At 36.4% G+C, this 23,551-nt stretch overlaps 1 protein-coding gene across 1 annotated transcript; it reads right to left on the bottom strand.

Moving 5' to 3' along the window:
* Nucleotides 1-1,121: 1,121 nt before the first annotated feature.
* On the bottom strand, nt 1,122-22,988 carry LOC121409927 (uncharacterized threonine-rich GPI-anchored glycoprotein PJ4664.02-like). The gene is made up of 10 exons (XM_041601711.1): nt 22,112-22,988; nt 14,350-14,590; nt 10,935-13,084; nt 10,494-10,609; nt 9,738-9,796; nt 6,846-7,006; nt 6,072-6,246; nt 5,138-5,208; nt 4,842-4,953; nt 1,122-4,089 (listed from the first exon to the last, which is right to left on the bottom strand). The coding sequence occupies exons 1-10, from the start codon at nt 22,368-22,370 to the stop codon at nt 3,417-3,419; spliced, it is 4,017 nt and encodes a 1,338-aa protein (XP_041457645.1). The 5' UTR covers nt 22,371-22,988; the 3' UTR covers nt 1,122-3,416.
* Between the last annotated feature and the right edge of the window lie 563 nt (nt 22,989-23,551).

Raw genomic sequence — 23,551 nt, 5'->3', positions numbered from 1 at the left:
ATTGGGCCTATATCATACATTAAACAGTATCAATAAACACAAGTATGATTTTAACATGTAAATTGGGTTGTTAATGAAAATAATTGCTTTTTACTCTAGATTGGTGAAAGTGATTTAAGCATATATCTACATATAAAATAAGGATTCTTAGCGTTAGTGGTAGGAACAGTAAGTTTAGATAAAGTGTTATCATATATTATATAAGTATGACAATAATTACCTCATTATATACAAGTTTTCATGTCTTATAGGGATAACCATTAAAAACACATTAAAATGTCGGATCATTAGTTTTACCACTATTCGAAATCACTTATTTACCTGTAGGCCTATCTAATTTGATTCTTACACATCTCTCATAATAATGAGTAAGAAATCTAGATAAGACAGCAGCAGCAACATATAAAATAAGATATATAGGATACGATTTAGACAATCAATTGCAATATTATTGCGTGGAATATTGCAGCATCTTCAACGAGTGTCCAATGTTTAACAGGATTCTGGATGATATTTACGTTGAACATAATTTACTGTCACTACTCAGCTTTAATGTAGCGGTCACACTTACTGAACAGATACCTGGGCCCCGTCTTACAAAGAGTTGCGATCGATCCGATCAACCACAACTATATGGAAAGCCAACAACGTCAACATCTAAAATGCATGTTTATTCAAATCATTTTCTGGACATGTACATTCATACGTTCATCGTTTTCTTGACAATTCAGTGTGCTTCTCTTAGTTCACAAAGTACATTGTGCAAATTTTCTGAAGAATTTTTTTTGTCGTTAACGGAAGTCCATATAGTTGAGGTTGATTGGATCAATCATAACTCTTTGTAAGACGAGGCACTTGATACCAGACCGATCAAGGATGTTTTCTAATTTTGAATGACATGCCATTGATCGATTTGGAGTAAGTTTCATCAGTGAGACTTGCGACACCTACAACTATATTCTGTAACAATGGCATCGGCAGGGGGATCAACTCCACAAAAGTTATCCTCAACACGCCAAATACAGAATTTGGCATATTTGACACTTAAAGTGACTCGGAACATGCGTCATCAATGACAAGTAGAGTCAATTCTGTTTGAATTGACTCGGAAATAACGTAACATTAGACTATTATCGAGTTCATGTCAAGTCATACATCTTTTGACAATAAATATCATTGAACAATATAGTCTCGACACGGTGTCATACTCAGTATGGAATGAAATCTACTTACAGTATATTCCTTATTCTTTCGAGCAGATTGAACATTGATTGCCCAAATGAACAGCGTATGGGCAAATATGACTTGCATGTACATAAATATTTATAGAATTCATTGATGTTTCGCGCTATCGGTAGATTTGAGTGACACTCAGTAGTCTAGTCTATAGAGCCGTCCCCAGTACATGTGTCTTTGCTAAAGTTATACTATATTACTGTATATTTTGTCTCATTAGTCTATCTAAACATAACGACTATTCATAAAATACATATTGAAAACAACAATGACAAAATAAACCTTGAATTACAGCACCACTGTGGTAGAATGGATTGAACAATACTATGGACGGAATATTTGGTTTGTTTCTGTTTTGATATTCGTCAAATGCTTTTCATCTTAAAACCAGGGGATTGTTAGTGACCATACCAATTCCCTGATTAAATCCTCTCGACTTTCTTTAGACTGACCCCTAAAAAGCACAATGATTGTAGCTGGCAACTCTGACATCGCAAAACCATCATGTACTCACTTAGAATAAACTGTAAATGCAATTCTCTGTCAAGTAACTGACAGCATACTAAAAAGTAACCAAGCTTATTTATCATCCTGAAAAATCTCATCACATTCGTTCGAATTCAAAACCATTTCAGGACTTAGTAGATTAGATTTTAAAGGAGATAATAATTGGTTCTTACTATTTAGAATGGCAGTTCAATTCTTATCAGAACCTTTTAAACAATAATTCTAATCTAACGAAATTTTGAATAGAAAGTAATTATTCCCAAGTTGCCATACATGAGACTGTTTCATGAAGAAGTTATGGTAATTTTACCATTCCGGTTACAAACATGGTAACAGGCCTCTGCAGTCAATCAACATCAAGGTTTCCATGCTAGCATACCATATGGCAATCTTATCATGATCCTATGAACATGCTAAATCCTTTGTGAAACAGGCTTCACATTCGTATCAACCAATGTTAATGTGCAACAAAAGTGGGTCTGTTTCACAAAACACACTTTCAACGCATATATATAAAACCATGAAAACCAGACGTGACTTGATTTCCAATTATGGAACAATCAAGTATTTGGGTTTGATTTCACGCAAATGTCAATTAGAGAATTGATAAAACGGTTTATTCAATCTCTTGTTGGTTGTCTGCTGCCAAAATGTGTGTTAACAGACAAATGAAGTATATAAATATGGAAGACGTTGGGCAACGGAGTGAAGAAGGGGAAGAAAGAAAAGGGAGAAGAAAAGTGGACTGAAAGAGTAGGGATGAGGAAGATGGAGAGAGACAAATTTCCTTGTAAGAGGAATAAGATATTTGGAAGGTCACTGTTGAATTCTGTCACACTCTCTACAACAAATAACTTCAAATAAGGTTGGTAATAGCTGTTAATATTTTTTAAAAAGACATGCATGTCAGTTTGAAATGATAAAACACGAGGGAGATCTTAATGAAAACACTTGACGAATATTCATAATACTGTGCATTGGCGACGATGGTGAATTGGGCTGTGCTGCCATCATCACGCTCTAATCCCCTTTAGTCTGACTTTTGTTCTTTCATCCAGGTTTTCCTTTTTCTTTAATTCAATGTTTTCTTTTTACTGTTGTTTGCTTGTTTGTTTACACGGTTCTTGTAAGAAATATATATATTTTAAGGCAGATTAAACATTATTTTGCTATGTTTGTTTAAAATGGGCAAGTGTAACTCTCATTTCAAATTTTAAGTCAAAGTATTTTTTAAATCCAAATTACTTCCATTAATATTGTGATACGGTGCTGCATGATTAGCATTAAATTTTATGACAAAATATCGGAGAACGACAATGTTAGATTTTGAATATAATTCAGCAAAGAAGACTATTCAAATGAAAGCTTGCTCCTGCAGCATTATTGTCATTTTCTATGAGGAAAGAGTTAAATGTGACGGTAAATGCTTTGGTAATTTTTTTTTACTTTTACTATGATCCGTATTACTTTGTTAGTGCGTTAGTAAAACAATCATGCAAACAGAATGAATGGTGGTGTATGAGTAAAGTATTGAATAAAAATTAAGAAGAAGAAATAAATCTTGCGGATAGCATATTCTTTTAGAAATATGTATCCGCTAGATTAGCTGGCAAGCGAGGCAAAGGGGATTCATGAGAATTCTCAACAGAGCTTGGTGATGGCAGCGCGTACCGTCATGCATTCGTCTCACCGAGAAGACCTCGACCACCACCTTTATTGCGCTCGTCGTCATCATCACCATCATCCTTTTTACCATCGGCATCATCAGACTTTCCTCCAACCTGAAAGTCCCAGCGCATTTGAAAGTTGTTGTTTTTGTTACTGTCCGCTGCCTCACTGCCGAAGGTAAAGTTCTCCCACCCGATGCGATCATCATCTGAAATCACTTGCTGAATGTCGCTGAAACTGACAGACCTTCCTCGGGTACCCAATGGCTTATTGGATGACATCCGCTGCATCACATCCATCTCATAGTCAGCTGCTGATGCCAGCAGATCAGGGATGCTTCCACTTCCATCGAAAAATGGAAAACTCACTCCACCTTCGATGATTTTAGGACGGAAATGTTCCGAATCGGAATCCGAGTCGGTAAAGTAAAAATTGCTCCCACTACTCGTGTCAATGTCATCAGGAATAGCGACTAGGTTATGAGGCAATTTGGCACCTTGTTCAGTCCTGAAGGGGAGCTGCGTTTCTCTGTTCAGTGTATAACTCATTCCAGCCACCCCTGAGTTTGAGAGTCCATCTACCGTCTCGTCACCACTGGAGTCGGCATCACGCCTGGCTCTCGATCGTCGCGCTCTGTTCTGCCATTTGGCCACTTGAGCAGGGTCTTCTTCTATCACTCTGTAAACAGATGGGATAAAATAACACATATTTACAAATTATTGAAATTTTGTAGTTACTTCAAATATACAAATGATTTGAATGCTATCAGAGAAAGAAAAGGATAAACACCACCGCAGGACAGATGCATTGGATTGGCCTACACATATAATTTTCACAAAATATATCTGAAATGCGTCATTAAAATGAACAACTGATTTATAACATCTTCCAGATAAATGGTCTGAAAATAAACAATTGTTTTATTGAATTATCAAAAAGTTGTTACCTTAACTATGATCTGGGGATGGGGGTGGAGGGCGCTCTCGCCAAGCACTCAAAATTTAGACAATGTAATTATGCTTCTAGTTCTCAATCAAAATATAAGCAGTATTAATCTAAAACAAAGTGTTTCAAATGCAGCCATCTTCCACACATTGTCAATATTTTTAAGAGTAAAATATGTAACCAATTTCAAGCTGTTTCTTAAAAGTGACTGGAAATACTAACGCTGAATTACCTCACAGCAAATAAATATAATTCTATTTTCTTATTACTACTTTTGAGTGATATGAAAATTGTGTATAATGATATAATTTTGATAATGTGATAACGCATCTAATCTGTAGTAATTTTTTTTCACTCCCTGTCCCTCGCTAAACGATGCTTATTTTTCTTTTGTTGTCTGTTTCTTTTCTTATCTTTAAAATCAAGGTTTGCCTTCAACCCGTACAATATGAATTCTAATTAAGAATGAATAAACTAGTTCTTACCTTTTCGTGTATTTTAGTCTGCGACACCACCAGATGAGAACGATTGCAAGGATGAGGAAAAGAAGGGCCATAATTCCACAGATAGATGCTAAAATTATTACCAGTCTCATTTCTGTAAGAAAATACATCGGATAGCAAAATAAGACTTTGAAATTCTTCAACAGCAGTCTAGTTTTATCATCTACAAAATTGTACACTTACCAACAAAATAAACAAAATAATGTCATAATAGACATAGATACTTAATATTTACTTCTACAAGATCATACGACTGAAAATCTTTCTTTTTAACTTACGTAAATCAATTGTTGGAGCAACTGTGGTTATCGCAACCTCGCATCTTCTGCCTTCATAGTTGTTGGTACATCTGCAATATGTGAATAAAATCAATTAAGTATACAGTCAGGAATAACTATATGCATTTAAAATAAGATCGGGTGAACATTCTAGCATAAATTCCAAATGAGTTCATCCCCAAATTATATACTCGTTGATGAGACGAGGGCGAACGAACGAACGACGTGTGGACAAGGGATGTGGGTCTTGGGAATGTAGGACGAAGCTTCTTAGAGTTATAACATTCACAATTCAAGATCTTTACATGAAGGTGCTTCCTCCTTCCGAATTCTACTGATCAAAATGCATGAACGAACGCAATATTTTTTTCCTTGGGGGCAATGAATATAATCGTAAAATGTATATAAACAATTTAAAAAAAAAACATGAAAGCGAGGAGACAAGCAATTGAGCCATTACGAATGGGATTACTTTTTTCATTTTATAGTTGAAAAGACAGATCTGGTGCATGCCTGATGTAGATTTTTTTTAAATTGCCAAAAGGGTACGTTCTGAACATCTTTGGAAGGGAATGGTTAACTCCCCTCATTCCGTTGCGTACGGCCATTTGTCCATGCCAAGTTTTAGAGACACGAAATAGTTATGCTGATGTTCAAATCGAGTCGAAGTTTTTCACGAGTCTGTTAATAAGTTAATGGCTACTGCAACACAAAGCTTAACAATTGGTCAAAATGGCTTCACGAAGAGTTTGACTTAACAATCCAAACGTGACTCTGTACCATTTTAAGTTGCGTCAGAATGGTGTTATGATCTGTACCGATTATCGTCAGGAAAAGCAACTTCAAAATTATTCCTTTCTGTGTAACTTTACGAAAACGCTTCTCGGGAACATTCCCTTAGATTGAATCTTGTACATGAAGTAAGATGACTCACGTGCATGTTGCAATGGTCTCTCCATCATCAGGAGGGATACAGGTTCCTCCATTGAGACAATAGCCCGAGTTTCTATCACATGTTAACCAACATTGATTGTCAATAGGATCTACATAGCAGTATGCACCCGATGGACATGGAAGAATAAAACATGCGTCTACTGTCTGGAAATAACCTGTCAAAAGAAAAAAGCCCATCATGACTTTACCATATAGTTATACCTATAAATGGTTAGTCATGACAATATACCATCCATAACAACTACGCATTGATTATTCTTTACTTTTAGTTTGAGTTGGAATTATTAGAAAGAAAAAATAACAGCAAAATGGGCTGCTAACAAGATTTGAAATCTCATTGGCCACAATCAAAAATTAAAATAAGTTTAACTTATTGGTGGTGGTTACATCTATCCTTTTTTCAATGCGGGATTTGTTGCACTGCTTCATCTCTCTCCACTTCAATACATTTTTCCTTCTTTCATCTTCTTTCACCTTATTTTTTATTTTGTTTTTGCTTGAATACATCAAGGGTGTCAACCCCCGTCCTGTCACCATCCCCATTAGCGAGGTCCATTCAGATCAAGCATTTGATTTGGTTTTAAATATTTTGTTTATGTCAACTCTGTTTCAAAACTAAGTAGAAATAATATTCCCCGGTGAAATCTTATCAAGGGTAAAAGTCCATTACTGGAATAAAAAAAAAAAAAATATATACATATATATATATATATATATATATAGCTCTTAAAAATATTGACATTCATTTCCTTACCATTTTCATCGATCGAAGCGACGTTATCGACTGAAAAGTTTCCCAGTCTGCCGCCAGACTCATCGACCGCGTTGTAAAGTGTACCGACGACATTGCTCTTCAAATCGTCATCCAGAGAAGATGTGAACTCTAACCTTACCTCAGGAATGACGCTTCCTTTCCTACAATATGAAAATAAAAAAGAGGATTACATTTCCTTGTTTCTAATAAGACAACACACATTAAAATTATATGCATCCAATCAATCGCATGATTCCTTGATTTATGCGAACGTGGGTAATTATAAGCTGTTCGCAAGGGGGGGGGGAGACTTACGAAAGGTAAATTTGACTAGAATATAAAAAATCTAATAAATGAGTACTTTTATTCAGAGTAATATATCACAAAACATTCCATCAAAGAATTTACAGAATGCCGCAAGAAGAAACAATGTTTGTCTAGCAATCAAGTTATGATGATGATGAATCAAGTATAATATGGAAACTTTGGTCGGTATTTCTTTGTTCTTTAGTGTTTCTGCTTTGCCACAAAATCACTAACTCAATTGATTAAACAAACATTATGAGAGGATAACACCCGAAATAAAAGGATTTTATGCAGGGGAGGCGTCAGAGAATAGAGGGTGGGGGGGGGGTTAGACATTTAAGGTGGTGACATTTACAGGAGGCGCCATTTAAGGTAACACCATTTTGTCATATATAGTTACAAATTGACACTCCTCTTTCTTCTTTCTCTCCTTTACCCTCTCGCATCATACGACCGTAAAAAATAATAGGGGCAATCGCTTCCTACCCCCTGTATTGGTATCATGGTAGATAAATACATTCGACAGAAATGCTATAATGTCAAACTAAATATGATTTTAGTGTTTATCAAAGCAGCAAGGTGGCAGTTCCCATATCATATCTACGAGACATAAGAGACCATATTACACTAGAGGGAATCATGGGTGTCGATCCGGGGGGGGGGGATAAATGAATAAATTGTGTCTTTTACCACACGTCTGGCCCTCTGAAAAAAAATCCATCACAGAGAACAAAAGTTCGGTCAGTCATTTCTTCGAAAAAAATTCACACGTCTTACCCCCACCCCCGAAAAAATCTGCGTATAAACATCATCATTCCCCCAACCATGAACACCGATCGACACCCATGAGAGGGAACCCCATAGAGCTATATACTAATAAACTACTAATATCTCCCTATGGGAAACTCTCTTTATAAAAGGAAAGGGTCCACAAGGCCGATGGTCCACGAGACTGATTCGTCAAATATATTTTCTGTTATCGAGATGTTTGTCGACGTCAACTGAAGACTTCCGGTTAAGGCACCTTTAATGCAAACTAAATCAGTACCCTATAAGTTGACGATAACAACGAGAAAAAATATTAGTGCAATCGGCCTCTTGCTCGACCCTCAGCCTCGTGGGAAGACCCCCCCCCTCAGAATTTCCGGGACGTTTTATTAAATTAATTTCAATGATAAATCCGTTGTGAAGACTTGAAAACCCGTTAAATAACTAGTGGAACGACTCTGGCAGTCTCGCCTGCAGTACACGATTTGATATAGCAGCAGTGCTGACTGTGAAAACAGCTATTTAAAGAAAATTATGATAAGTCCATTGACCCAAAATGGCCTTTGACCATAATCATGCACCTAAGACGTGTGCAAAACAATCATTAATACGGCAATTGACCCAAAATGGCCTTTCACCATGATCATGTGACCTAAGACGTGTGCAAAACAATCATTAATACTTGATTACCCTTATGTATGTGTTTCATGGACGAGATCAAGAATTTTTTTTAAAAGTTATGATGCATATTCAACACATACCCCTAACACGGCCAAAGCTCATTGACCTTAAATGACATTTGACCTTGGGTCGTGTGACCTGAAATGTGCACAGGATATTCAGAAATACATATTTGCTAATATGTAAGAGTTTCATTTGAAAGTTATGACGACAATTCCACAAAGATATGACGACAACTCCACAAAGAGACGAGAAGTGAGCGTTTTCGAACCTCTTTAAAAACGTTGTCATTCATTTAAGGGGTGATTTACCCACCCCCTCCTTTCATTTTTTAGAGTGATGGTAACATTTGAAGCATACGAATTTGTCTAAACATGAAAGTGAATGAAATGAGAATTATCGACCCCAAATGCTGAAAAATACTCGATGGAGTTGTTTGCATGATACATTTTCTACGGTTGAATCTCCTGCATCCCCATCATGCCCATAGAAATGTTTATGTATTTGTAGTTTTCCGTAGCTCTTTCTTGGTATTTATTATTTCATTGAATAGATGTACAAAATCTTGTTTGATTGTCGTACTTATTCCTTGTATCAATTGACAGCATACAGACTACATAAACAAGTGCGATGGAGCGTTGTGAAAGTAAAGGCGTTTTTTGTTGTTGCACAGTTACGTAACTTCTTTTTGGAATTCAGTGATTTCACAACAAAAGCCCCCTTTGCATGTATGGTTAACAGAAGGTAACATGTGTTCAACGTCCTTGTCACCATACTTTTATTTTTTTATTAGCTTTAATCCCCTGCAAAGTCACTTGCTCATGCAATGTTCATGACATCATAAAATACAGTTACGAAACGTATTCACATTTAAAATATTCATCATCCGTATAAACCGCGAGCATTACGATACCCCCTTTAAAATCCAGATTATGTTCCTCAAAATGTGCATAAAAGGGGTATTGGTAAATTACTGTCTCAACGCCCGAATGTGAGATCAACCTATCAAGAGTGTAAGTGTTTCAAAAATATGTTAACACCGTTTTATATTAACTATTTTGAATGTTAGGGGAAGAATCCGATGGAGGCATCAACCCATCTCCTCAGCTGTCTACAAATATATATACTTGTACTTACAAAAATCTTGTGACGCCAGCACTCCTGAAATTGTTGGTTGAACTGTAGACTTGTTCCAACTGCAGAAAATATAATAAAATGAATATAGATTTGCTTGTTAAAAAAATGTGGCTATACGGGGTGGTTATAGAACAGATACATAACTAAACAATGGTCACGGTCAGGGTGATTACTTGACTGGTTTAATGAACAAAACGCTGAATCACAAAGCCTTTGAGTTTGAAATTCGATTGCGATATATTCATAAATTCACTTCATATCGAAGATAAGTTACTATTGCTTGTATTTCCCTTTTTACAGTATGTCACTCACTATCCTATAGACGGATATGTAAGTTAATATGACCGTGTCTAAATAGTATAAAGGAAAATACGAACATTTGCTTGAAACAAGACTGTGCATGATAACTAATTCTTGTAAATCAAGTAACGATCGCGATTCCTATCCAAATTATTAATGATTTTCTGGCGCGGATCCAGGGGAATGGGAGGGGAATGCGCGGTCGCATCCCACAAAATTTCAACCTCAAGTAAAAAAAGAACCTTCATTTGTATGTAACGATTTTTTTCTTGTAAATTTTTTTAACGTAACGCACCCCCTTCTCCATCCCCCCCAAAAAAACCACAAAACATCTTGGACCCGCGTCTGATTTCAAGGTGTATTTATACGAATAACTGACAATAGGTTACGAATGATTAAAAATCAAATGCCTGAAAAGTGTCATTTTTTTTTCATTATGACACACACATTACTTACAGTTGAAACGACTTCTGCTTCAAGGTTGGTGTATTTTAGAGATGAAGGTTGAGTCAATGCACTGGTAAAATCTATCCCAGTAATTCTAAAGCGAACGTATACCTCATTGTTGTTTTCTGTTACAAAGATAAAACAAAAAGCAAATTGAGCACTATGGCTGAATTTATAGAGTTCAGGAAATAGAGCAGAGTTTTATGATATATACCGTCAACCTAAGTCCCCCCAAATATTACTTTTCATACCCCCAAATATTACTTTTCATATCACACACAACAAAATAAGATTAATACCTGCTGATTATATTTTCGTTTAGTTAAAAATGAACTAAAAATCGCGGAATAAAGATAAACTGTAAATGATGAACTGCATTGCGTCTGCTACAGTTCAAAGAACCCCTATGAAAAAGAAAAACATTGTAAATTTAGATACCATATGACTTACCAACTATCGGTGATTGAGACGTGGAAGTTTCACCGGGGATGATAGATCTCTGCAAATCATCAGTGCTACCTGTGGACGTGACTGCATCTTGAGTAGGCACTAGGTCTGTTGGCTGGTTAACCGTTGTAGTTGCAGAGGTCACCGCATTTCCAGTTGTTAACATGATCGTAGTAGTATCAGCTGTATTTTGTTGAGTTGTTGGGAGTGTTGCGGTGGTATGTATTGTAGTTTGTTGAGTGGTTTCGGGTGCTGTTGCTGGTGTTCCTGATGTCGTCATCATTGTCAACATTGAAAGTGTTGTGACAATCGTCTTGCTTGTTGACACTGACGTAGAAGGAATTAAACTCGAATCTGAGGTCATGGTTTCTGTTGAATTTATAGTTAACGTTGAATCAGAGGAGGATGCATTTGTGGATGTTATCTCAGCTGTCGTTGGACTTGATGTCGAAGTGCTTTCAGAAGTTGACAGATTCAACATTATAGTTGTATTAGCTTCTGTCACAGTTTCTGTAACGTTTGTCACAATGGGCATGCTATTGGTAGGTGCAAATGAGTCATTTGTTACAGGTGATGATGTAGTCAATGAGACATTTGTAAATGGCTCTGTTGACTTTGTTGTTGTAATTGGTAACGTTTCTTTTGAATTGGCGCTTGTTTCTGTTACCGTCGCCGTTACGTTTTGCATCGTGGTCATTGACTGATTTCCACTTGTTGTTATAAATGAATCATTTGTGACAGTCGGAACTGTTATATCCGACGTTGGCGACATTGATGTTGTATCAGTCGGTACTGATGTTGTATTAATCGGTACTGATGTTGTATTAATCGGTAACAATGTTGTCATATTTTCATCAGTCGTTTCATTTCCTGAGGTTATAGCTATTGTTGTGGACGTCACATTTGTATCTGTTCCGTTATTAATGGCTGTTGTACTATTAGAAAAATCTGTGGTCATTTGAGTTGTTTGATCAGTAGTTGTCGATAAGACAGGCTCTTGAGTTGTAGTCATGTTATCAATTGGTACCGTTACATTAACTGTGGAAAAGTAGGAAGACGTTGTGACATTATCGGGATTTACTGTCGAAGTATCATTCTTACTATAAGACGAGGTCGTAACACTTCCAGGATTCAATGTCGAAGTTACATTATCAAGATTTAATGTCGTTGTTATATTCCCGGGATTTAATGTCGTAGTAACATTCTTGGGATTTGATGTAGTTGCATTATCGGGATTTAATGTCGTAGAAGCATTTTCGGGATTTAATGTCGTGATGACATTGTCGGGTTTTGATGTCGTTGTGGCATTCTTGGGATTTGATGTAGTTACATTCTCAGGATTTGATGTCGTAGTGATATTTATGGGTTTTGATGTCGTAGTTACATTGTCTGGAATATATGTCGTAGTTGCATTATCGGGATTTAATGTCGAAGTATAATTCTCGGGATCCGATGTAGTGATATTACCAGAATATAATGTCGTAGAAACATTCTCGGGATTTGATGTCGTAGTTAAATTATCAGGATTCAAAGTTGTAGTAACATTATCAAGATTTAATGTCGTAGTAACATTCTCAGGATTCAATGTCGTAGTAAAATTTGGTTCTTCTGTCGTAACATTCAATCCTGATGAGTTACTGGATACGTCGGTTGTATTAACCGTTGTATTACGAGTCGATTCAGTTATATTTACGATATCCGCAGTGGTGATGTCCACAGTGGAGGTGGGGGCGGCTGACGTGGTACTATCCATGGCATCAGTTGATGACTGAGGAGTTGTTACACTAGTAGTAACATTGCTTAATACTGTTGAGCCATTAAAAGAAACAGTTGTTGCGCTAACATATTGGGTCACATCATTTGTGGTAGTGTTAGATGGAGGGGAGGTAGTGCTATTATCAGTGACCGGGGCTATAGTGGTAAGAGATAGATTTGTTGTCACGTTAGACCCAACTGTTAATGGTGACATCGTAGTAACGTTCTGGAACAATGTAGTAGAGTTAGTAGTACTGTTTGTCGTAGGAATTGGTTCAGTAGATGTGTTGTTTTCGTCAGAATTATCTCTCCAAGACGGTGTTGTCGGGACTGAAGGAAACAGGACTCCAGATAGTATGTTCGTCCAAAAGCGGTTGTAAGACTTCACTATGGTGGCACTGTATAGGAATCAGAGCGATAATTGATGACAATAAATGACAATGATAATAAAGGGGTACTATATAATGGTCATTAACTACATGTGTCAGATAATTACATTCGTGATGCTCCACAATTCTGTTTTGTGGATGCTTTAATTTCTTTATGTGGAAGCGTTCATTTTTCGTAGAGTTTGTTTATTGAAATTATTACAATTATGATGTTCTAATATCAAGCTCTAGTGGCTTCTCCAAAAATTTAAGTGTTGTTTGTGTATATGTATATATATATATATATATATATACAAATATATGTAGGGCCTATGTATATATATATAACAAAGAAGACTTAATATAAATGCTGTGAGGAGACATATATATATATTCTGTCTACTATAAGCCAGTGAACGTGCATGACCTAATTATCAAATTTATACAGAATAATATATATTTTTAACTGGTCATGCCATCTTTGTCTCGAAGTGAGTAAAATTATGAGATAAAAAATTACGGATAACCGTGAACCAAGAAAATCATCGTCTCCTGAAAGTAACCTTACGCATATTACTTTATTACCATAGTGTTACCATAAAAAGACTCGTTAATAAATGTTTGTGGATTACTATTTCAGTATCAGTGCCATTCTGTTTTGAGACAGGATAGACATTTTTCCCCAAAAGATATGGGCACTGGACTAGTCATCAATGTACATAATGTATGATTAGTGCCTGGTATGCTATTTTCTCGAAAAAGAGGGTGGCGTTCTGTTAATCATAAACAAAGTTCATGCACATTTTGAACGCCGCCCATATGTTGATTTTCATCGGGCGTCTCGCCCAGTACAGTCTTATCCATTCCGTTGACGTAGAGTATACACTCCTATCATAGAAAGCATTCACACTATTATGCGTAAAATGGAGTCACACAATATTGTTGCAATTTGTATGTGATAATGCTTTGAAAGACAATCGATTGGAAACAAGGACAAATTTCTTTAAATAGACCGGAAATATAAACTAATTAATTTTCTGAAGACACAAATAGGATTTAATGGAATGTTGATTTGATAAAGTTTAAATAAAACAGGTGTCTGCGTGAAGTCTGGTCCTCTGACGTAAAGGATTTCCATGAAATAGCACACAAAATAAACTAGGCCTGTGACCTATTAAAATTAAACAGGTTTGTCATCTAAAGATCTACATAAAATATCCTCATGGAATTCAATATTTCCTCAAGGTGTTCGGCTGAAAAAGAAGAATAATTATTTATTATGAAATGTCACTTACACGAATATGACGTTCGTGGTGTCATCTTTCTTCAACGGCTTCCAAGCAAATGATACCCCAAACTTTTGATCGTTATTGGTATGCGTGACGGCCGAGTTCTCTACACCGGAACAGTTGAGCCCTTTCTGTCCCGCAGGTATCCTTACAAATCTCCCGATAGGTCTGTCACCTCCAACATGACGAGCTTGAATCATGAATCCTTTAAAGAATCCACTAAATGGTTGGTTTCCTCTCAAGGCCACTGTATAGAATAGATGAAAGACATAGACAAAAATGATCAGAAATATAAGTTCTAAGCATAACTATTGTCGTGGTGAGCAAAAAAAAAAAACATTGTTGGGTTGTGATTTGGAAACATTGTACATGTATATACTATTTTGTAAAATTTGCAAACGAGCCCTAAATTCGCCTATTCTTTAACTGTTCATCAATTTTGAATTAATTAAATCGTCCAGTGAACAATACAAGTGGAGCGCCTTTGGCAGTCTCACTTACATTACGTGATTCAATACAGCAGCAGTGCTAACTTTGAAAACTACTATAAAATAATCATTCACAAAAACACCATTCACATGATGATACAATACTACGTTCATTGACTCTAGATGACATTTGACATTGATCATGTGACTTAAGACTTGTCAGTGATACTTGATTACCCCCATGTCCACAGTTCATGAATTATATCCATAAACTTTGAAAGTTACGACAGCAATTTAATAATTACCTCCAACTCGGCCAAAGTTCATTGACCTTAAATGGCCTTTGACCTTGATCATGTGACCTGGTACTCGCACAAGATGTTTAGTGATACTTGATTACTCTTATGTCCAAGTTTTATAAATCAGATCCATAAACATTCAAGTTATGATGGTAATTGAATAAATACCCCCAACTTGGCCAAAGCTTATTGACCCTAAATGACCTTTGACCTTGGCCATGTGACTTGAAACTCAGGCAGGATGTTTAGTGGTATTTTATTATCCTAATGGCCAAGTTTCATGAACTAGGTCTATATACATTCTAAGTTATGATGATATTTCAAAAACTTAACCTTAGTTTAAAGGGGAATGAAACTTTTGGAACAAATAGGCTTGTGTAGAAAAAGAAAAATCAAAGAATAAGAATAAAGAAAGTTTGAGAAAAATCGGACAATAAATGAGAAAGTTATGAGCATTTAAATATTGCAATCACTAATGCTATGGAGATCCTCCCATTGGCAATGCGACAAAGATGTGTGATGTCACTGATGAACAACTTTCCTTTTGGTGGACTATAAAATACCCTCAAAATGTCTCTTTTTGCTTTTTCTTATGATGATACAAACTCTTTATCCATGATGTATTTTTAAAAGATATGTATTACATGCCCTCATGTAGAAAGAACACATGATCTCTGGATAGATGTGATAAAAGAGGCATTTCAAGTGAAATATATACTAAAGTAATGGGGAGAGTTGTTCATCACTGACATCACACATCCTTGTCGCATTGCCAATGGGAGGATCTCCATAGCATTAGTGATTGCAATATTTAAATGCTCATAACTTTCTCATTTATTGTCCGAATTTTCTCAAACTTTTGTTGATCTGTTTCTTTGATTTTTCTGTTTTCGCACAAGCTATCTTGTTCCAATGGTTTCATTCTCCTTTAAGACTTCGATATTGACTCCCCCAACATGGTCTAAGTTCATTGATTCTTAATGAACTTTGATCTTTGTTATGTGACCCGAAACTCAGGCGGGATGTTCAATAAAACTTGATTACCATTATGACCAAGTTTCATGACGTAAGCGACTATCCTTTTTAAATTGTGCCGTCATTTAAAAAAATAACCTTAAGTAAGATTTGATGTTGTGTGTATTTGAGTATTTTCAGACGTGTATCAATCAGATATGATTATTTACGTCTGGGACCGACCTTTAACGTCACCATCCGAAAGACGTGACCAGGGTTCGAACCTCGAACTTCTGCATCAATTTGTAACTTCCCCACGTAGCTTGGATTACAGGCGCATGCCACAACGCCGCCGCCGTCAGAAAAGCTGCGCCTATATAGTCTTATACCCTGAATGCTATGCAGGTGAGACAATACATATAATATATATATTTTTTTTTTTGGGGGGTGGAGGGTGTTGTAAGAATGGGGGGGGGGGGGTGTAGGGTAGCAGCCTGAAGGATCCCCATCAGTAAATCAGAGCATATACATGCGTATAAAGAAATCTGATCACGAGATTTCAAGCGCTGAGATTTATTTTGCCAATGATATATGGTACTAACACACGTATATAACAAACATTGTTTCGTGATTTTGTTCGGATATGATTAAGATCATGATCATGATGGTGACTGTATGTATATCTGTTTCGATTTACAATTGAAAACACATACTCGATATCGATGGACCATTAAATAAAATTAAGAATTTCTGGCAGATACTTAAAATTTAGTGAATAGATATTGAAATAAAAACAAGTCTTTTTTAGTATTCAAAGCATTTTGGGTCCGTGATTTCATCTGAAGTTGTGTTTACAGTGGGAGTTGGTCGAGATTTGTCCGGTTTCTCTCTATGAAAGAAGGAAGTTTGCCCCCAAAATGATGAAAAGATTCCACAACGAAGCATAATCCACCTGATTGTTTATTCGCTCCCACAAAAAACTGACACATTCTGAAGAAAACAATCCCTGAAATACATCGAAATCCTCATCTGGCAATACAACCTTTTTCGTCAAAAACTTGTAATTAAGATATTTCGAAAACAAATTGAAATTCGATTTCGCATAGATTATTTTAGTTTTAATTATTATTCTAGTTCTCCTGATTAAATTCCTTAATAAGTGTTACCAAAACAATAATTTTAAAAATGCGTTCGTGTTACAAAGCACGCTTTTATTGCATAGATTTATTTCCGTCAATAATTTTCCCTGTATGTAATTGCATTATACATCGATAATAAAGATGTGATTAAAATGATGGAACCTATGAACATTTATGTTTCAAGTGCAAAAAAAATTAAGAGATATTTGGAAAAATTGTAGTGTCCTTTTCAACTTTATTGATGTTGAAAATATGAACTGGGAGGGAATTCACATTGGTATAAAGATATCTAATGTAGGGAAGGAACAGTTGATTAATCATTTAATACTGTTAATTAAATACATGATCTTTGTTTACAGTAGGAATGAAAATACCCCCTTATCTCAAGAAATAAAACGACAAATTATAGAAAATGAACACGAGGAAAAAAAACTAGCTGATGAGAGGGGCACTTTAGTGCACCATCTCAGAAAATGGGAAATTTTCACCAATAGAGGTGACGAGGCAGGCACGGATATCATGGATCGATGATAGTACAGGGGGCTGTGTACTTCCGAGGGTGTGTGTATGTGTGTGGGTGGGGTGGGGGGCTGTGCGGGTGTTGGGTGGTGCTCGGTGTGTGTGTTTATGTCTCTGTATGTATGTGGCCCAGTGGATTAGTCTTCGGACTTTGAAATAGAGGGTCGTGGGTTCGAATCCCAGCCATGGCGTCATTTTCTTCAGCAAGAAACTGATCCACAATGTGCTGCACTCAACCCAGGTAAGGTAAATGGGTACCGGTAGGAGGTAATTTCTTAAAAAGCTGTGTGCGCTATGAACGCCTAGCTTAGCCGGGTAATATAGGAGCGCCTTGAGCACCTAACAAGGTGGATATGTGCGCAATGTAAATACCCTATATTATTATGTGCGTCTGATTGTGTTTTGTTTGCGCTTGTGCTTCAGATGACGGGGGGGGGGGGGGGGTTAAACTTCTCTCATACCTTCAGTTAAATTATGTTGCATGTTCATTATGTTTAAACAATTATCAATGATGTATTTCTTTTTATATGAAGAATTAAAATGTTTTGTTGATTGTACTATTATATATGATTATACTGATTTTGGAGAGAAAAAAAAATATTACTTAAAAAAAAATCTATAGAAAATGTACATGATTATAGGGGTTGCCCCTGCTTCAAGCATGCAAATGGTTTGTAGATTTCATTTTCATTTTCACCATAAGAGCAGTAAAAAGTATAGTTATAATTGGTATATCGCATATAACTATCCGGATACATAAGTCAAATAAAGAAGAGGAATTGCGAGCTATTAATATGTTTGATTCATTTCTAATAGTTATGATTTATGAATACTAGATACGGAGCTATCTAATTTGCTTGTCAAGAAGACCACGAGATTTATTGAGAGGCTGAAATCTTTTACATAAACAATTTCGAAAAAAAAAATCGCCACCGATGGAGCATAATCAGCATTTGTACAATAAAAGCAGTATAAAGTATGTTTACAAATATATCGCATATCCGGATATATACATCATGTACATGTAAGTCAAATAAAAGGAGGATTTGCAAGCTATAAATATGTTCATTATGTTTAAACAATTATCAATGATGTATTTATTTTTATATGAAAAATTAAAATGTTTTGTTGATTGTACTATTATATATGATTATATTGATTTGGAGAGAAAAATTACTTTAAAAAAAGGAACATGATCATAGGGGTTACCCCTGCTTCAAGCATGCAAATGGTTTGTAGATTTCATTTTCATTTTCACCATAAGAGCAGTAAAAAGTATAGTTATAATTGGTATATCGCATATAACTATCCGGATACATAAGTCAAATAAAAAGAGGAATTGCGAGCTATATAAATATGTTTGATTCATTTCTAATAGTTATGATTTATGAATCCTAGATACGAAGCCATCTAATTTGTTTGTCAAAAAGCAAACGAAATCGAAGGTAATAATTATTGTTTTTAATAAGAGGCTGAAATCTATAATAAACGATTTCGAAAAAAAACCCGCCACCTATCGAGCATAAGCAATTCGATATTTGAAGGAACAAATGTTATATTTTCGTTTGGTAATTCTACTCGAACGTCTCAGTGTTAAAGAGGTGTTAGAGAGCGGTGTTGGCTCAGTAGGTAAAGCGTCTGCCCGTCGAACCAAAGATCGTGGGTTCGAGTCCACCCGGGCGGATGACTGAAGCCAGTGCGTTGTGCGTTGTGTGTAAACGTCTCTCCCATGTTTCATAGATGCAGGCTATGTTACAATGGAAAACACTCCGTCCCTCGGATAGGACGTTAAATGGAGGCCCCGTGTAGAGGAGAGTCACCATCTTTGCACGTTAAGAACCCACTGCACTATTCGTATGAGAGTAGGGGGTAACCCCAGTGTAGTGGTCCACCTGCATTCCCCCAATCAGTTATATCGGGAGAGACCTGCGGGTCATAGTGATTCAGTTCGCTTTTCGCCTCCCAGGCACAGGTGACGCCAAACAAATAATAAAAAAAAATCACATAATAAAACAGGTCCAATAGGACGGATATGAAATTCCATGGCAATTGTATTGCAGAATATATTAATTCCAATTTAAGAAAAATGCTATTCTGACATTTTGGGGAAAAAGTTTTAGTCCGAGATTCCATGTATATACGTCAGTGTTCTAATAGAGGAAAAATTCTCACAATCATCTGATCGGGACAATATCTTTTATTTCAAAGTATTCAAGAAAGAAATGGTTACCCAGCAAATATGAATCCAGTCTTCCAATTTGTATATGGATATGTAGTGAGGCTTTATAAATAAAATGTAAGCTTACATGTTCCACATTTTTGTTTAAATTCCTCTATGCGCACATATAACTCTTTATTTCAATATGGTTGTGTGGCAAGGAGATAAATTTTGCGATTTAATTTTTGATTATGTTGAAATACAAACAAAAAGGTACCTCATCATGCTGCCAATATCGCCCCAGTCAATTCTGATTTGCCTACTGTCATAAATGAGTGCAAACAAAATTTTGTGGAAATGGATCCTTCAAAAACTAAAAAAAAAAAATCTGAGAGCGACAAGTTTGTTTTGGAGTTCTCTGTTTACTCGTGGTGGCTGCTCTGACGGTGAATGTCAACTTTGAACAAGGCGGCACACCCTCGGTAAATATCCATTCATTATTTCATATTTCAAATGATTGGTGAACGGGATGGTTAGAAGTGGCTACTTTCAAAGTGTCACGCCACATACGCAAAAACAAAAGTTTTCTCCCTTTTTTTCTAAATGGCCCCATGCGAGCAGCTAATATAATATACAAATAATGTTGAAGATCTCGGTATAGTTTGGAGGTCCCATTCGAAATGTTTTAAGTGTTTAGAAAAAGGCAGCATATTACCATGCACTCTTCCGGGCATTGGCGTGTGCCTGTAATCCAAGAATACACGGGAGAGGCTTCGAATTGATGCTAAGGTTCCAGGTTCGAGTCCTGGTCACGCCTTTGCCGGATGGTGACGGGACATCGGAACCAATAATCACAACTGATTGATACACGTCTGTAAGAGCTCATACACCTTCCAAATTTACGGTGTCAATTTGCTGGTAAATTTGAAAAAATGGCCCACAAAATATCACACTGATAACGTCAATAGCCGAAATACAAACTAGAAATACATTGCACAATGGCAGTAACCCATTGTTATTTATTCAACTGGGAAATAAGGAAGCAATTTGTATTCTGAGGGACATAAACCCCTAACTGTTGCAGAAATAATTAAGTATATTTTATGACCGTACACACATTGGATATGTGATGTGAGTTTTAAAGATATTAATAGAGCACATTACAATACAAATCAAATCTAAGATTGCTCAAATCATAACAAAATAATGTCAACATACTATCAAAGTTGAAAACAAGCATTTCGCCATAATTTGATGTAAGAAAAAATACCCTACACTTATTTTCATTTTGCACTTCACAGAAAATTTAACAACTATTGATTTCGAGAACTCTGTACTTAAAGTCACAGCTGCATAATATCAATATACGATCGTTGTTATAAATATACACCATAATACTGCATCTGTGTCTTATCACAACAATTGTCATTCATCACGAATCCATTTTACAAATAGTGTTGGATGGATTATGAATACAAATAGAAATAAATTGTTCATAGCATAATTCTGACTAAACTAAATAATTTGTAGAATTGAGAAAGAAGAAAATTAGGCCATAGAGGTAAAAATAAAAGAAAGAATCTCAACAGAGGAGGCTTGATGTGAAAGCAGCTGTACAAATTAGATGAATTGCAAATACAATATAGTTGTGTGGGTGTGTAACTGAGTTTTGTCAGACGTGTATCAATCAGATATGATTATTTATGTCTGGGACCGACATTTAATGTAACCGTCCGATAGACGTGACCAAAGCTCGAACCTTGGACCTCTGCATCAACTTGTAACTTCCCCACATAGCTTGGATTACACTCAAATTAACAGATTGCAGATCTACTATCAAATACAAGGGGGTTTTAAACACGAAGGTAATTGTATGGTGAAATTAATCAAAACACAAAGTTGGGGATCTGCAATAAAACAATCTTAGCTTGACGTATTTGTCACCATTCTATAAAGTTCTTCTATTCTTTGTTATAGTGATTGTATATTGTAAAATTATGTCGCTATGTCTTGTGAATGTGGAATATGAATAAATCGAATCAAATCATATACAAAATATTTGATCTTTAGCAATTAAATAAGTCACACCTACCAACAAGAAGAGTAACCAAAGAAAAAATATATATACTTTTGGAATAGTTCAACTTGTTCAACCGAACCAATACTTTTTAGGACCAAGCTTGAACTTGGATTACCCGGGTTGGATTACCGGTTGAGAACGGATGGGCTTATAACTTTCCATAACTGGAGCAATGTCATAAAGAATTTTACCATGAACGGTAGTAGCATCGTCATCCTCTTCGTCACCATCATCTTCGTCTGTCATCACAACAGTTGTCATTGCAATACCAAGTCTATTCTGGTTAACCTGAGGTGTTGCCATCCCATGGACAGGCATCATGTTTCCACACGCATCCACAGGAGCGCCGTCAGGATAGCCGTTGGTCGACATCACAAGGAGTGTCAGACCAACAATCGTAGCCACCCATCGCACAGGAGGGGCTGATAATATAAAGGTCCGTATCACCATCTCTGGCGAAAGAAATGCCTTCTTCCGACGTCATCGACTACGATTTCCTCGATGAAAATTTCCCAGAAGTCAGATATGACGGTGACAGTGCCTTTCCGAATCGAGAGCATCCCGGTAGCTTAGGAGTGTACTTCCCGTCAGACTGCTTATGCTGGGCGAGAGTCATCATCATTCATTGTATGAGTACCCCCAATCGAGTTTTCGCGATCTTATTCACACAAATCACTATTATGTCACGCGGCATTGTTACACGACATTCCAAAGAAAGTCCCTTCTGTGTATTGTACTCCTTAGAACAGTGTCACTGATGTCCTGAGGTTAACTACAAAATGAATCCCCCTTCATCTCGTGCATGGCAATAGTCAGCGATATTTCTACCACAACAGAAATACGCTTATGCATACAGAAACCTGTGCCAAACAATAGGTAAAGTTTTCAGTACGTCAATATGAGACCAATGAAATGTTAACATAAAAATTTGCCCACGAAACCTGATTTCGCTTCGTTTGTACTTCAATGGACAGGGGCGTATGCTCTATTCATACAACCCGTGTCACGAACCGACTTAAAAGGGTGGGGTACCTGCTGTCATCAATAGAACCTATTCAATTCTGGCAACGAACCGAGGTCCACGCGTTGCATGACTCAACATTGGTGGAGGTACGTGAGAGTTGAAGTAAAGATTTTGCTTTTAATACTGCCGCCTGTGACACTACCGATTCAAATGGCGTATTATTCCGAGCTCTTGTATCACATATACCACCATAGTACACATACTCTAGATTCGAGTGTACAAATAGAAACAAAAGTGGTCGAGCATAGAAGCCTTCAATACACTACGCGAATATTTTTTCGTTTAGGGAACTTTGTTTAATTGTCCTTGGGTTTTTGCTCACAGGTGGATTTTGTTACTTGGAACAACTGAATTTAAGTTCAATAAGGGTTCTCTCTCAACTTTCTGAATATGCTTAGGAAATTGGACACACACGGAGCTAAATATAGGTTTATATCTTGTCATATCCGGCTCCATGTCTTGTAGTAAATTCATACTCATGTCAAACGCCTAGCCATGATATACTTTTTAAGGATCGGTATATGACCAAAAATGTTGAGGCTTCATCAAACTAAAGTAAAAAAAGTCTCTCTCGTCTCTAATATCCCTTTCGGCTCCAAGTCAATTG

This window comes from Lytechinus variegatus, chromosome 3 (genome assembly GCF_018143015.1).
Source record: "Lytechinus variegatus isolate NC3 chromosome 3, Lvar_3.0, whole genome shotgun sequence".
NCBI lineage: Eukaryota > Metazoa > Echinodermata > Echinoidea > Temnopleuroida > Toxopneustidae > Lytechinus > Lytechinus variegatus.
The sequence above is the reverse complement of the archived record's forward strand: the minus strand, read 5'-3'. Positions and strand labels throughout refer to the sequence as shown.

What these genes read in the sequence shown, in the direction of transcription:
- LOC121409927 (XM_041601711.1), bottom strand. Translation starts at nt 22,370, where the DNA reads ATGGTGATACGGACCTTTATATTATCAGCCCCTCCTGTGCGATGGGTG. An exon ending in CGATGCTACTACCGTTCATG is followed by an intron (nt 14,591 to 22,111) that starts GTAAAATTCTTT and finishes TATTCTATACAG; the next exon opens with TGGCCTTGAGAGGAAACCAA. An exon ending in AAGCAGAAGTCGTTTCAACT is followed by an intron (nt 9,797 to 10,493) that starts GTAAGTAATGTG and finishes TATTTTCTGCAG; the next exon opens with TTGGAACAAGTCTACAGTTC.